General features: G+C 42.8%; 1 protein-coding gene across 12 annotated transcripts in view; it reads right to left on the bottom strand.

Annotated features, from left to right (window-relative positions):
- LOC108698203 (disabled homolog 2-interacting protein) overlaps nt 1–17,339 on the bottom strand; it is a 253,072-nt gene that overhangs the window by 29,853 nt on the left and 205,880 nt on the right. For all 12 annotated transcript variants that reach the window (XR_005963203.1, XM_041572372.1, XM_041572374.1 and 9 more), the window contains 4 exons: nt 6,334–6,478; nt 4,175–4,319; nt 1,205–1,441; nt 184–385 (listed from right to left, as the gene is read on the bottom strand). Coding sequence is in view for 11 of the 12 variants with exons in the window: in XM_041572372.1 (XP_041428306.1) it covers nt 184–385; nt 1,205–1,441; nt 4,175–4,319; nt 6,334–6,478 (729 nt within the window). In the remaining variant the exon portion in view is untranslated. The remainder of the gene's footprint in view (nt 1–183; nt 386–1,204; nt 1,442–4,174; nt 4,320–6,333; nt 6,479–17,339) is intronic.

The raw sequence follows: 17,339 nt of genomic DNA, 5'->3' as shown, positions 1-17,339 counted from the left end.
GTCTAAGGGAGACAATATGGCACCTCCTCCTCCCATATGTATAAATACAAATATACAGAGAAGGAATGTTCTGGGCACACAATAAGCTATACCCTCATACTGTACTGTCTAAGGGAAACAATATGGCACTTCATGCAGATATATATGCCAATACAAAACACTGTTGGGGGTGGCATTTAATACCTGGTCCATCTGTGCAATGACATCCCACAATAAAGAGTGCAGAGTGGAGAGCTCCCGTCCCAGGTCGATGTAGCCCTCAAAGCCGGCCGTGTTGGAGATGGTCTCCGGGTTGGAAATCTCCAAGAGGAATCTCTGCATGTTCGTCCACTCGTGCTCCAGAAACTGATTCATGAACGACATGTACTCCTCCTTACTGCCAAACCTGTGCCGGAACAAAGAGGGTTTGTGGGTCTGTAGCTGCCACTTACTGTAGAATGGGCCACAACAACTCTTAAAGATGACCCTCAACATGAGGGTGTCATTTAGTTTAAAGGGGTGGTTCACCTTTGTTATCTTTTAGTATGTTATAGAATGACTAATTCTAAGCAACTTTTCAATTGGCCTTTATTTTTTCTATAGTTTTTTTAATGATTTGCCTTCTTCTGTATCATTCCAGTTTGCAAATGGGGGTCACTAACCCCATGTAAAAAAAAACAAATGCTCTGTAAGGCTACAAATGCATTGTTATTGCTACTTTTTATTACTCATCTTTCTATTCATATTCCATCCTCTTATTCAAATCAATGCATGGTTGCTTGGGGAATTTGGACGCTAGCAACCAGATTGCTGAAATGGCAGTAGATTATAAAAAAATTATAAAAAATTATAACTGTTTGCAAATTGTCTCAGAATATAACTCTTTACAATATACTATCACATGACTAATGCATTTTAGTCCTTAGTTGCTTCAGGGCTCAGTGCTGCTAAAAAGTTATTTACCCTTTAAACCTGGCCCAGTGCAGAACTATGTTTTCCTCCAGAGCTGTTCCATTAAGTATCTGTCCCATGGGCATTATTAATTGTGCCTGCCTCTTTAAATTGACACGGGGAAGTGTAATTGCCAGAGCGAAGGGGAAGATTAAAACTCAATATGACTGAGGGCCATTGATTTTCTTCCCACAGCAAATTGTTCCTATCTGATTAGCTGTGCATCCAGGGGCCCCAGGGAAAGGAGGAGGAAGGGGAGGGGGCCCACACTTACTTTGCAAAGTTGGCAAGGTTCTGGGTGACCTTGGCGATCAAGGTGAGAGTTCGCGCCGTCCGGTCGTCCGGGTATTCCTGGAGCAGGTTGAACAAGGATGGGGACATGATGGCCGGGCAGAGGAAGCGCAGGAAAAGGGAGGCGCTAATGAGGCGTTCGCTGATATCGGGGCGCCCTCGGCTGTTGCACTCCTGCCTCCAGGAGGCGAACACCTCTTTCAGTTCCCTTGGAAACACGCTGTGTAGAAATGCACAAAAAGTATGAATTTCTGAAATTGTTGGTTAAAGGAAACTTGAAGTGACCAGATCTTGTAACCCATAGCAACAAATCAGCAGTCTAATCAGGGAGCGTCAATTAATCTTCAGCACCTATTGCACCTTAAATGTGGCTCACACCATGAGTACAGGCTGGTTCCCTTGTGATAAAACCAGTTTCCCCTTTAACATATGTTCAAATGACTCCCACAGCCCTCTCCGATTTATGTGCTTTATCCAGCTGCAATAGTGCCATCTACTGGCCGAATTTAACAGGTGTGCTATGTAATAGGAAATACTTTAGCCAAGGAATGCAATAACTTATGTATACATACAAATATACAGATAAGGAATGTTCTGGGCACACAATAAGCTATACCCTCATACTGTACTGTCTAAGGCAATCGATATGGCACCTCCTCCCATATGTATAAATACAAATATACAGAGAAGGAATGTTCTGGGCACACAATAAGCTATACCCTCATACTGTACTGTCTAAGGCAATCGATATGGCACCTCCTCCCATATGTATAAATACAAATATACAGAGAAGGAATGTTCTGGGCACACAATAAGCTATACCCTCATACTGTACTGTCTAAGGGAATCAATATGGCAGCTCCTCCCATATGTATAAATACAAATATACAGAGAAGGAGTGTTCTGGGCACACAATAAGCTATACCCTCATACTGTACTGTCTAAGGGAATCAATATGGCACCTCCTCCCATATGTATAAATACAAATATACAGAGAAGGAATGTTCTGGGCACACAATAAGCTGTACCCTCATACTGTACTGTCTAAGGGAATCAATATGGCAGCTCCTCCCATATGTATAAATACAAATATACAGAGAAGGAATGTTCTGGGCACACAATAAGCTATACCCTCATACTGTACTGTCTAAGGGAAACAATATGGCACTTTCCACCCCTGTCCAGTTCACAAAATAAGATATGCCTTTATGCTTTACTGCCTGGCTAATGTAACATGAAAGTGTGATAAATATTGCATATTTCCCCTTTAAATAGGACATTAGGCTTGAAACACACCATAATTCCCGGCAATAAAAATAGCAGTGAGGGTGTGCAAAAGACTAATGTTCTGGAGGGATTCTATAAAGTGGCTCATTAAATATGTACATGGGGTTTAAAAGACAAAAAGCGGCCAGGCAAGGAGAGGTGGAGGTGATAGATGCACAGGGGCCACGTAGGTGGGGAGTAACATGGCCGTTTATTCAGGGTGAAGCTTTAGTTCCCTGACAGTACTGACCCCTCAGATGCAGCTGACAGGTAAAGCCCCTGCAGGGCTAGAATGAGTTAAACCAGGACCCCCATTTTTCTTGTCTCCCCGACTGTTCTACAGAAAAGAATTCCCACTGCAGCTCATTGACCCATTTCCAGCTCGGCAGCGCTGCTTCTATAGAAACTATGATATATAGGTGCGGGAGGCGATCATGTGACTACATATCTCATGTTAGCGCCAGGTTACCATGGCAATGTACATTTGGATCAGAATCACAACTAGAAGTGGGGGAGAGAGAGAGGAGAGAAGGGGGGTTATTATTTCATAGCCAGGGCTATTAGGACAATATATAACCCCCTTGGTGCCGGCGTAGAGCAGAAGTCTCTGATTTATGGGGTCTCTGGGACGAATAAAAATCAATAGTCGCCATCTGCTATGAAGCCTTTTTATTCTAGGCAGAAGGTCAGGCAGTGGGGAATTATGGGACATATCCCATCATGCTCAGCTTGCCTTAAACAGATTATTCCCTGCCCCACTTGCATCATCAGCGCTCATTCTTTATTAGTAATCAGAAATCATGGGGCTCCATACTGCTTAGGTGGCAGGGCCCAAGGGACTTTGATTAATAGCTACTGAATGCTTAGGGGCCAACTAAGTGGAATGGGGCCCGGTTCTTAAGCGCTCATCTTAATAGACCATAGTTAAGGGATCAGTCATTTATATATGTCAGATAAAAGGTATAATGAACCCACAGTGAGTTCTGGGAAATATGGCAGCTCCCACCCTTATGTATAGTAACAAATAAACAAAGACTGTATGACAGGTGTAATGAGAACTAAAGGCAGAAAACAGCCTACTTAATGCAGAACTAGGGCTTATATTCGGTTTAAACTGCATTTATTTTCAGATGCACATAAATCCCCATTTCTGGCCTAATTACAGAGAACAGGCCGCTATGAGAGGCTCCCTTGCAGAAAGCTAGATCTCTGAAAGAAATGGCAATATGTATTACAAGGGATAATGTACCCCCTACTGTAAATGATAAGGATATTAGAAGTCACTGAGGGGTTGTTCTGTGACCATATAAAGGCACAAGGCTGCAGGCTGAGTTATACAGGGAACTCTGAGTATCTCTCATGTATTATAAGGGATAATGTACCCCCTACTGTAAATGATAAGGATATTAGAAGTCACTGAGGGGTTGTTCTGTGACCATATAAAGGCACAAGGCTGCAGGCTGAGTTATACAGGGAACTCTGAGTATCACTCATGTATTATAAGGGATAATGTACCCCCTACTGTAAATGATAAGGATATTAGAAGTCACTGAGGGGTTGTTCTGTGACCATATAAAGGCACAAGGCTGCAGGCTGAGTTATACAGGGAACTCTGAGTATCACTCATGTATTATAAGGGATAATGTACCCCAGAATAAGTAGGTAATAGAGAATTTTGCATACTGACCAAAAGGAGTTGATGATTTTGCAGAATGCTAGCTCACAGCACATTTTGAGATTGCTCTGGTGCTCGGGAAGATCTGATGTGGAACACTTGTTGGGATCGACCTCACAGTTTTCATCTGATTCATACAGTGCTTTTATAAACTCACCTGAAACAGGGGGGGAAACACCCATTAGTATCATATCTAAAGCTTCGATCTTTAGGGAATGTATTAGTTTAAAACTGTAAATAATTTTTCCAATGCTTATGTGTATAATGGGATTGGTAGCCTTGGTCAGAGTGTCCCATAACAAGGTTACAGATATATAGAAACATTGGGGTAACAGTCACTCTGCTATAGTTCCAGGGGTACCCAGGGCACAAATAAACACTCACCCCAAATCTCCCCCTAACTGACCTTCAGACTGGGCCCCCTTAGCTCATAACAAGGTTACAGATATATAGAAACATTGGGGTACCCCACATTTCACCAGCTTCCGGGGGGCAATGATCTGTTTCTAGTTGTTCCCCAGTAACTGCTCAGCATGAGTAACACTGACAAAGCCCAAATAAAACAAATGTTCTTAATTCATCTTTTCACCTCTTGCAAAGACTCTAACCTATTCCTGCCAGTGGCTGTAGCTGTGAAGTTGTTAATGGGAGTTGTTGTGTGTGTGGCAGCTGTTGAGGTAGCGCTGCTGTGACGGAACAGCGGAGTTGTGAAGAGCAGGCAGTAACGTATAGAGGAGGGGAAATCAACAGACGAGAGAGGGGAGGGGGCAGAGGCTTCAGTGCAGAGAGTATAAATAAATATATTCAAAGTCACAAGTCCACTAGACTGGAAAATGAGCTGTAATTACAGATCTGCTAATGAAGTGTAAAAAGCAGATAAGAGGTTTTGCACCCGTAAATGTAACTTTCCCATCCCTGTCCTGTAAACCGTGGCATGTGTAGTATCCAGCGCACTCTTGCTATTGTGTCTGTACTCCAACAACAGGAACACTACTCCTTGCACCCCCTGTGCTCCTCATATTAGGGCTGTCTGTAGGGCTTTTACTATGAGATTATTGGGGGAAGGCAAGCAACATGCTGTCAGGGAAACGGAGTGTAACTGTAGCATTGGAGTGTATAGTAAGGCAGGAGTAGGCCTGTAGCTGTGGGATAGCAGAGGATGCAGTAAGGTGGGAGTAGGCCTCTAGCTGTGGGATAGTAGAAGGTGCAGTAAGGCAGGAGTAGGTCTGTAGCTGTGGGATAGTAGAGGGTACAGTAAGGTAAAAGTAGGCCTGTAGCTGTTGGATAGTAGAGGGTACAGTAAGACAGGAGTAGGTCTGTAGCTGTGGGATAGTAGAGGGTGCAGTAAGGCAAAGATGGTGTTGAGGGCATAGGGCTGTAACTGTGCTAATGTGCCAACACTATGGCAAGATTATGCTGATGAGTACTTTTCTTTACATACAATTTTATTAAATAAGGGTGTAACCCTCCTCCAGCGTAGTGATACATACTAGTACATCTCGCGTGAGACAGCCAAGCTTGCCAACAAGACACCCATTCCTGACACCACTGCCCATAATCTCTTACCCTGGAAGAGCTGCTAGTAATCTCTTATTATGGAAGAATTGGTCTCAATAAGAGATTCTTCCATGCCAAGAGACTGCAAGCAACTCTTCCATTATGAGAGCTTATTGTCAGCTCTTCTGAAATGAGATTGTGAGCAGTTCTTCCATGCTAAGAGATTATTGTCAGTCCTTAAATGCTAAGAGACTGCAAGCAACTCTTCCATTATAAAAGATTATTGGCAGCTCTTCTGAAATGAGATTGTGAGCAGCTCTTCCATGCTAAGAGATTATTGACAGTTTTGACTTGCTAAGAGACTGCAAGCAACTCTTCCATAATATGAGATTATTAGCAGCTCTTCCAGGGTAAGAGATTATGGAAGAGCTGTCCACAATCTCATTTTGGAAGAGCTGCCAATAATCTCTTGGCATGGAGGAGATGCCAAATGCCTCTTGGAGTGGAAGAGTTTCTGCTAGTCCTACATGGCAATGGCCCATAGGCAGGTGGCACAACGTTAGGAATCCCATATCTGAAGACAATGTTTTGTTGGGGAGAAGAAGCAGCTCCAGGTCTGGCAGCCAATGAAACAGACTCCTCAGAAGACCAAATCCAAAATGCTGATGACTTACCCAGAGCGTCCTGCAGGTACTTCTGCCCTACAAGCTTCAGGTACTCCTCAATGGCCTTGGTGGCGAGGGTGTTTTCCCGAAATATAAGATGCTCATTGTCGCCACAGCGATCTACTTCAGACATCATTAGGTCTGTGAGGAAATCCTGTAAAAGTGCAAGTGCAAGAGAACAAGAGAGTGAAGAACACACGGAATATAGGGAGAAGGTCACAGGCGTTCTATAGACAATATAGACAATAACAGTATTGGACTGGCCCACCGGGATACCAGGAAAACTCCCGATGGGCCCAGGTGTCAGTGGGCCTCCTGCTGCTAAACATTTGGCCTATTTCATGGTCATTCACTATTTCTATGAGAACAAATAGGAGAATAGAGGTTGAGTAAGGAGAGGAAGAATAATAGCACTGAGAGTGGGCCCCAGGTCTAAGGTTTTTCAGTGGGCCCCAATGTCCCAGTCCGACACTGGACAATAACCACCTTCTGCCCTGACAATATACACTGGGGCTTACACCACGGACACAAATACAAAGTTTCTGTTTAACAACCGCGTCCCCTCAGGCCGCTAATGAGAAGACATTGTTCCACAGTACAGAGGAGGTCCCTTAAAATGAAAGGTTCCCAACATCACAAGCATTAATAAAATTATTTTGCAATTCACTGCTCCATAATAGATTTTTTTTCCAGGCTGAGAACACGGGAGAAGTGCGAGCTCCGTCAGCTGATAAAGCGTTAATGAATTGGTAATTTGGAGTGCTCTCATTGGACGACGGCGCTCTGGGAACGCTAAATGAGAGGAATAGATCATACGGCCCATTACCTTACCCAGGGATCTGTCTGCCGATATTCTACACTCCAATATAATTCATTAGAATAACTGCCAAGGCCAAATCTTCCTGTAAACTCAATACAGAGTTGGTTTAAAGGGGAACTGTCACTATTCTAGAAACAGAATTGTTGCACTTCACATGCCTGTTTATTGCCATGTCAGTTCCCCTTTAAGTGGCTGTTGGAAAGATGACAGTAACACTTTATGTCAATGTTGCTCAGCCTGCAGCCGTTCAGCCGTGGATGACGTAGAATTCCGAAGGCTATTTTGCCCCAGGGCACTGCCGTCAATAAAGATGGCCCTGATACTGGGGGCAAATGACACGTGACAGTTTCCTGTGGGTTTCTCAAATGCCCCAGATGGTGAATAATCCCTAAATCTTAACCAAGTCTCCAATTCACGGCTACTTGTACTGACGCTCAACGGTAGCGGTACGGTGACAGCCAAGACTAATGACGCGTTTAGGTGCCAAGCAAATTCGTGGATGACTTGATTTCTGTGACTTACATGTGTTTTGACTTGCACCCATAAAGACATATTTTAAGTGAATCACCATCTGTCTGAAAGGAAAGCACTTCCCAAGCAGACACATGCTGCAGCGAGATCCAGGCTCTGTCTTGAAGCCGTAATAATAACAAATAGAGGTAATAATTGCATACAAGAATGCGCTTCCTGTATATCATTGTGGCTCCATGCAAAAGATCCAATTCAGCCGGTGCTGTGATTATTGCAGAGCCGCCTCGCCATGCACTTTTGATTTATGATCAGATATTACTTAGGAGCCAGATTCTATTGAGGTAGGCACAATACAAATGTTATCTTGCACCGAATGACAGGATAAGGGCAGGCGGATCGTTAGATGTGTTCCTTGCCCACGGAGATAATTAGCTTTGAAATCTTTTTTATAACGATGTCATTAATGAATAACATTGTCATTAAAATTGCCAATAAATACTTAAAAGCTGACAGATTTGATGAAATCGGTTTCTTTATTGAAAAAAAAAAAAAAAGAAATTAAAGGGGAACTCCAACCAAAACCAATTCTTTTGAATAATGAAAGAAAATGTAATTCTAAGCAGCTTTTTAATATACAATATTGTCATTTTTCATTGCTTTTTAAAGTTACGAGGAAATGTATTTGCTATGGCCATTTTTGCTCTCATTTTCTGTCTCTTGATACAATTTCCTTCCGAGCTGTCAGTCCGCTGACTTCCTGTTACAATGTATCGGGGGAGACTAGACACAGCCAGACAGCTGCTGTCAATAGTAATTCCATTCACAAATAACTTTAAAACCGTTCCACCTTTTTAATGAATGCACATTGGAAAGTTGCTAAGAATTACATTTTCTTTCATTTTGCCAAATGCAAGTTTTTGGGCGGAGCTGCCCTTTAAATAACAATGTCTGAAACAAGATATTAAGGAACCTTTATGTTACACCTCTGCTGACACAGATGGTGATTCTTCCTTAGGCGAGTGTTGTTCTTAGTTTCTCGGTTTCCCAGAGAGACCTGGGAGATGCAGCTGGAATGAGGCGACTGCCTAATATTTGTACTCGCTTTCGTAGATATAAACAGAATGTTCTAAGTCCCAATAAACAGCATAAAACAATGTCATTTCCTTCCTGTGCTCATGCAAAGAAGAATCCCTTGATGAATAATAATAGATGTTATTCTTATAGATTCTCCTTAATGTATGTATCTGGGTTAAATATGTCACTGTCACTCGCTAATGGTTTATCCGCTGCTGCTCATTACAAAGTGGTTTTTATGGGAAAATCGAGCAGAAAGCTGCTTCTGTTCAAATATCCATTAATATCATGAATATGTAAATACCCAGCCCCGGGATTAAATGAGGAGAAGGCACCTTATGCAGGCAGCGGGCAGGAACTAAAGTTTGGTGTCCCTATAAGGAAGGCTTATACTGCAAGTTGCCAATTTAGCACCCTTGTAAGTAAGTTAGCCCCAGAGATGATGGTGACCAAAGAAATTAGATTTTCATTTTGGAATTGTAAAAGAAATTATGTAGAGTGTTCAACAGTGGAGTGCATTAGGGATGAGAGTCACATCATATCTACATGTATCCACTTAACAATGACGGGTACAAAGCCCAAGGATCAGGAGCCTGTACATTTTATCTAAGAAGCTTGTTTTATCCAAGTTGAACATTTTAGGGCAGGGTCAAATGGGTGCGACTAATTGATCTTCTTCAGGGCGACAATCTCCCCGAACTGCTTTCCGCCTGCTATAACGAGAAAACGCCAGAGCAATGGCACTCACAGCACTTCGATTTCCAAAGTCACCCGAAGTTGCCTCATGAGGAAACTTTAGGCGACTTTGGAAATCGAAGCGCCATCAGTGCATTGCCGCAGCCAATTTTTCATTTTAGCAGGCGGAAGGCAGTTCAGGGAGATTGTTGCCCCAAAGAAGAGGCCATTAGTCGCCAGGCGACTAAATCTCCCCGAATCTGTCCGTGTGCCCCTGCCCTTAGTCCTCACTCAATGTTTACTCTTTTTCTAATAAGCATCGGGGCTGAAAATTAGGGATGCGACGAATCCAGGATTCGGTTCCGGATTCTTCCTTTTTCAGCATTATTCGGATTCTGCCCGGCCGAACCGAATCCTAATTTGCATATGCAAATTAGGATTGGGGAGGGAAATTGCGTGACTTTTTGTCACAAAACAAGGAAGTAAAAAATGGTTTACCTTTCCCACCCCTAAATTGCATATGCAAATTAGGATTCGGTTCGACATTCAGTCAAATCTTTCGCAAAGGATTCAGCGGTTCGGCCGAATCCGATATAGTGGATTCGGTGCATCCCTACTCAAAATGCTTTACCTGATTGGGACCATAGACCCTAGGACTCTCAACACTTTCTCCTGGGCCAAGAGGAACATGTGGAAGTGGGTTTTCACAAGATTGAAACTAAACTGTAGAGCAGGAATAATGGTTATACACGTGTGATGTTAGCTGTCAATTTGGTGCCTCCAGAGCAAGGTGGCAGCTTATTTGCCCATGTATGGGGTCCTCCAAACCCCTTGCCCAAAGATCAGCAGGATATTAATGGGGCAGGGTACAACTTTCTGTTGAGCAAGGACCACATTAGCTTGTTTATGAGGTCCAGCGAACCTACCTAGGCCTGTAATTTCATCTGATCATTGGCCGGTCAGCAAATATTGATTTTATCATATATGACCAACTTTAATAATTATAAAGTTAAGAAGATAGGATGCAGGGGAGTTTGTGTATTATGCCTTAGAGTTGGGGACAGTTACGCAAAATGCCACTTTTTTCAGTTATGCTCTTAGAGACTCAGGACTGGACTGACCTATCAGAGCTCCCGAGGCTCTCCCAATGGTCGTTAGCCCTAGTGGGCTCCAGCCAATGACAGCTAATGAATTTAACAGAGACATTATGGCTGAGCTTGTATGTTTAGACCTAGTTCCCCTTTAAAAATGGTGTTCTTTTATAAAAGGCAATAAAACAGTGTGTTCCAGAGAGTAAACAGAGTGTTGGATGAGAGCTTCCGGCTATGAGGAGGGGGGGGACACTTATTGTATTTTTATGCTTCCGACTATAAGAGAGAGAAACCTCCAGCGACTGAATAATATTTTAATGAGCTTTTTTTCCAAGTGTTAGTGATGCTTTTGTGCCGGCAAATATTACTTCTCAAAGCCCATTTTGCTGCGCATCAAACACAGGTTTTTCCCTGAAGGCCAGGTATTTCTGAGCAGGATGGTGCGCTGTAATATATACATTGTGATCACCTTTGATTGCCGAGAAGCCGGGAGCCTCCTGCAGGATTTCATTTATAAGCTTCCTTCAAACACAGATTATTGAGAGAAGGGGGGGAATCAATAAAAACAAATCCTTCAAATCAACTATAATATGAGAAATTTGCCTCGGCCTGCAATTTCCCCTCCACGCCAAGTCGATGGCATCAAACATGTTATTTGTCTTTTCAGTAATATCGATGCTAAAGTGTCCTCACCTGAATAAAGTCGATGCAACTAGCTCTGATATCTGCTAGAATGGTGTAAGGGGCCCCCCAACAGAAATGCAAAAGTTGCGCCAGTAATTATAAGTAGAGTACCAAGATCCTGGGGCAGTTTTAGGGGTACCCAGTAATTGGAGGGGGAGCGATCAGCAGAGGAAGAGGGAGCGAGTTGAAAGCGGAAGGGGGGACTGATCAGTGCAGGGGGTGGTCTAGTGAATATCAAGTCTGCTGGTGTGCAGACTGAGCAACAGAGGGGGGTTGCTAAGAAGAATTGATGTGCAAGCATTTGACCGCACCTGACTCGCTGGTAAACCACAGCTTCTATGGTTGCCAGGCCAGCTTGCACATTAATACTAATTTGTTATTTTCTTGGGAGCCAATAACACTTGCCCCACATCTGCCATGATGTTTGTGACTAGGATGATTCAACTTCACAAGAAAGTCTACAAGGATCCAAGCATGGACACCCTATGGCTACAGCCAGGCAAGCAATCACTACAAGTGGTGTTTCCAGGTCACCATATGATGGTCACCAAGATATAAACAAATTGCTGATGTTCAGGGTCAGACTGACCTTCCAGAACACTAGCAGATCTTCTGGAGGGCCGAAGCCAAGGACAATTACCATCAATCCTTTCTTACTTCCACCATATGGCACCTATGACATTTAGCGATGTTTAATTGTTGTGAGAGTGGGCCCACGATGTCCGTTTCTCTGGTCCCAGTCTGACGGTGCTGGTATTTGTTGTCTATGGCTGGTGCTGGTCATATCAATCAAGTGACGGTTGATGGTTTCAAGCTCCCTGGACCATCAATGATGAGATGATTGGGAAGCCATATAGCCTCTGCCTCTTAAATACCTCCTAGCAGCCCAGAAATCTTATCTCCATGGGCCACTCTTGAATGTAGGGGAGCCTTCTCTACAGTACTGCTGCTGGTGGGGCCTATTTAAACATCTAGTTTAATCTGGCATTTCACCCCATTACATTTGCAGACTTTGATCCCCTAGTCTAGTGCTGTACAACTGGGGACCCGTGGGCAGGTTTTGGCCACCAATGGCTTCACTGAAGGTTTGGATGACATCACAGTTCATGGTGGTGACATCACTGGTTCATTTTATAATCTGCCCCCCCAAACATGTAGTATGATTGCCTCACTATACGGACACAGTTGGACAGTTGAGTCATATGGGACATGTTGACCCATGCTAGTGGAGCCGCTAAGCTCTGGGCTGAAATCCACTGTACTGTTCCATCTCCTGTTTATCCTTCTTCTGGAAGCGCCGACGTTGCTGTTGACTCAATAAAAGTGCATTTTGCCCTGTCAGCGAGGCTCAGGATATGATAGAACTCTTTAGCAAAGACAAATTAAATAAAAAGATAATGAAGGAAAACAGATTATCCCACCGGAGACTGTTCAGAACCAAGCGGGAATGGATCATTCCCTTTCTCTCTGAATCAATAATTCTTGACACATCAAGCCCACGGCAAATCTTGTGGCTCCGAGAGGCGCTCGGCTTAAAGCCCCACACCGGCCCTGGAGAGTTGGGAAGGTATTAAGAGATAATCAAATCCTGCATTCAGCGGCATGGCGGATTGAGCACTCACACAGAAAGCAAATGATTGCTCTGCTCCTGAGCATGCAATGGGAACCGATATAAGAAAGCTACTTTCGGAACTGTCCTACTCATTGGCTGCAGTCTTGTGTACCCTGTAAAGGAAACAATATGGCACCTCCCATATGTATAAATAAAAATATACAGAGAAGGAATGTTCTGGACACACTAAGTTATACCCTCATACTGTACTGTCTAAGGGAATCAATATGGCACCTCCCTCCTCCCATATGTATAAATAAAAATATACAGATAAGGAATGTTCTGGGCACACAATAAGTTATACCCTCATACTGTACTGTCTAAGGGAATCAATATGGCACCTCCTCCCATATGTATAAATACAAATATACAGAGAAGGAATGTTCTGGGCACACAATAAGCTATACCCTCATACTGTACTGTCTAATGGAATCAATATGGCACCTCCCTCCTCCCATATGATGTATTTACTGTAATTTAAATATTTAAATATAATAATAATATTTAAATATTCAATGAAATTCCCTCCTCCCATATGTATAAATACAAGTATACAGAGAAGGAATGTTCTGGGCACACAAACATGCTTTGCTGTAGATATAATTTATAGCAGGGGATTGGAGAGCATATCAAAAGCACCAGGTTTTAAGCAAAATGTGTTGCCTTTTTTCTTAAATCCGATTGATCAATTTCCCATCACCTGCCGGTTTATTGGCATCATCGCAAGCGCGCCGGGCAGAAGCCGAGAGACTTATTACAGCAGATAGTAATCACATTAACTTTTATCACTCAAATCCTCCTACTAGCAAAGTGAGTTTCTGACAGACCTGAATGAGTTACAGCCCAGCACTTCCCTTCGTTAAGGTCACCCCGTCCTTATCCCGTGCGCTGAGACAGCGCTTTCTGCTCTGTCCCTTATTGACCCGCGGCACATCAAACTGTGGTTGTATCTATACATATGGGTGGCATATGGGTTTCTCATTGGGCCTTTTTGGTTCAAGCATTGGACCCCTAAGCTCATAAGTTTTTAGGTATATATAACATCACTGCAATCAGAGATGCATGTTGGAACTAAAGCCAAGACTAATACCAGCCTTGGTCTTTAGCCTATGTAGCCGAGCCAAGAGCAACCGATTTATGACCCTTTATCTGGGATTCCAGCACAGTGCATGGTGGGAATGTGCAGGAGTTAATTTTCCCGAATAGCCAACGTTCCTTCTACAGGATCCTTGTTCCTAATGGTAATGGCAACACCTTGGTTTACCAACATCTGTGAAACTCCCTTACGGCCCACTGTGTTCCGAGTATCTTATTTAGCCCGGAGTGGTGGACAATTATCCTGTAATGTTAATTTGCCATTGAAGAGGTAGAAAACAATTTCCCAAAAGCATGTAATTAGTTCCTACTTTCTAAGTGAGAACCAGCATCTCTATCCAATCAACAATGGTTTTGTCTGATGGTATAGTCTAAGCACCTAGGTATCCATTTAGAGGCCCTATACACTTGCTAGAGGGGCCAAGTAGGTAGCGTTAATCGCCCCATCCATGGCCAACTTATATACATTGTTCTGCATAGCATAGCTTTAAAATTCTATATATATTGTATTAATATTTTGCCCCCTACCACCCAGCAAGTTCTTGCAGGTGCCTTAGGTAATACTTTAACAGGACCTTTGGCAAACAGGTGGTTTCATATGGTGGCCCTACATCATATCTGATATTGACTTAAAGACCAAAATAGCTCCAAAGAGCCATGGGTGTCAGATGTTGAGGTACCTGGAGAATATAAACTTAATCAATATAAAGGGCAGGGTCTCCTGGAAAGGACCCGGCACAGGCCAATACTGGATCAGATCACTTTTAAGGAGTCATCCAGTTGTGGCAGCTGGAACCAGGAGCTAAAGCATAGATCCTATGTTCAGGACTAGGGCCTGGTAGCTGTGGCCCCTAAAAGAGACCTAATATCACCCAAGTCCTGCAATGGCCTTATCATCATTTGGGGAGCAACTAATGCTCCCCAGTTGTCTCAACCCTCTTTGAGGAGTCCACTGCTGAGATTCAAGAGTTATTTCCCCCTCTCTACTACAGCAAGGATATAAGACGGGCATATAAATAGAGAATAACAGGTTCAAAGCACCCTGCAAGCAAATGTGACCCCAGTGGCCCCTCAATTATTGGGTATCTCCAGGCCCCCTGTGTTTCACAATAGCCTTTGAAAAGGAAGTCATTCTCGGCAAAACAGGAAATGGTTCCCCTAAGAACCCTGCCCCCACTAAAAAGCATCTTTATGTTTCTAACATTGAGGATTCATTCTGCCAAGTCATGGATTTCAGACCCACTCTGTGCCCGAGGGAAAAAGGATGCGTTTAGTACATACTGTAACATTTATAATTGAGGTCATGCAAAATCATCATTGTTCTCTGGATTGTAATAAACCTTTCGAAGGACACATTCCCTGTTTGTATAATGAGCATGTTGCCCTAATGCTTCCTTTCACTTATTATCAATAACCTCTACTAAATATAAATACCCCCCCTATTAAATGATTGTCTGTATTTGGGCTGAGTACCCTATCTCCCCCATTCCCCCATCCATTTGCTTTAATGCATATGGCACCCAGAGTTGCCACTGGCAGAGCTAGTAAATCACCAGCTAAACCCGTGGCTAGTAAGGAAACAATATGGCACCTTCCACTGAGAAGGAATGTTCTGGGCACAGGATAAGATACAGTATACCCTCATACTGTACTGTCTAAAGGAATCAATATGGCACATCCTCCCATATGTATAAATACAAATATACAGAGAAGGAATGTTCTGGGCACACAATAAGCTATACCCTCATATTGTACTGTCTAAGGGAAACAATATGGCACCTCCTCCCATATGTATAAATACAAATATACAGAGAAGGAATGTTCTGGGCACACAATAAGCTATACCCTCATACTGTACTGTCTAAGGGAATCAATGTGGTACCTCCTCTCATACAGTATGTATAAATACAAATATACAGAGGAGGAATGTTCTGGGCACACAATAAGCTATACCCTCATACTGTACTGTCTAAGGGTATCAATATGGCACCTTCTCCCATATGTATAAATACAAATATACAGAGAAGGCATGTTCTGGGCACACAATAAGCTATACCCTCATACTGTACTGTCTAAGGGAATCAATGTGGTACCTTCCTCCTCCCATATGTATAAATACAAATATACCGAGAAGGAATGTTCTGGGCACACAATAAGCTATACCCTCATACTGTACTGTCTACTAAGGGACTCAATATGGCACCTCCCTCCTCCCATATATATAAATACAAATATACAGTGAAGGAATGTTCTGGGCACACAATAAGCTATACCCTCATACTGTACTGTCTAAGGGAATCAATATGGCACCTGCTCCTCCCATATGTATAAATACAAATATACAGAGAAGGAATGTTCTGGGCACACAATAAGCTATTCCCTCATACTGTACTGTCTAAGGGAATCAATGTGGTACCTCCTCTCATATGTATAAATACAAATATACAGAGAAGGAATGTTCTGGGCACATAATAAGCTATACCCTCATACTGTACTGTCTAAGGGAATTAATATGGCACCCCCCTCCTCCCATATGTAAAAATACAAATATACAGTGAAGGAATGTTCTGGGCACACAATAAGCTATACACTCATACTGTACTGTCTAAGGGAATCAATGTGGTACCTCCCTCCTCCCATATGTATAAATACAAATAGACAGAGAAGGAATGTTCTGGGCACACAGTAAACTATACCCTTATACTGTACTGTCTAAGCAGGGAATGAATATGGCTTCACCTCCCATATGCATAAATACAAATATACAGAAAAGGAATGTTCTGGGCACAGAAACAAAATACACTGTTATAATATACAAATAAGACAACACATCATTAAAAAGAATGAGTAGTGGAAAAGAGCAGAGTAGGATGATGCTTTCTCCAGGCAATCCCCTTGGACAGATAAAGGATTATATTATATTTGCAATGAATCATTACCGAACGGCGAATCAAACTGCACAATTAGCCGGGAACGCTTCTGTTCATGATACGGGATAATCAGCCGGACATTTGGCTCGATCCGAGTTTAATTAACACTTTGAATTAAAAGAGGCGAGAAGGAGAAACATGGGTTTAATTAGCAGCTATCCACATTCTTGTAGCAGAGACTAAAAAAGATGACAATACCTAGGTCCATGTAAGTACCATTAAAGCCAATGGAGGAGCCATTATCATTTATATACATAGAGGCGGATGCTGCCATACTATTGAATCAGACCTACATCCATTTACTGTACCACCCAACACTGAAGAAATGGAAACGGAAATCTCTATATATACAATTTTCCTTTAAGTCTGTTTGGTTGAAAATAGAGAGAAATTGGCTTTTCTCAAGCTACAGACCCTCCGAGCCTCGGAAATGCAACTCTGTGAAGATGAAAACGGGCTTTAAAGTCTAATTGCACGGAACTCCAGCCCCGCCGTGACATTTCATCTTGAAGTTCAGCAGAGAGGATTTGCTGTCATCTTCCAAGTTATAAAATGTCAGAAAG

This window comes from Xenopus laevis, chromosome 8L (assembly GCF_017654675.1).
Source record: "Xenopus laevis strain J_2021 chromosome 8L, Xenopus_laevis_v10.1, whole genome shotgun sequence".
NCBI lineage: Eukaryota > Metazoa > Chordata > Amphibia > Anura > Pipidae > Xenopus > Xenopus laevis.
Note: the sequence above shows the minus strand (reverse complement) of the source record. Positions and strands in the feature narration are given on the sequence as shown.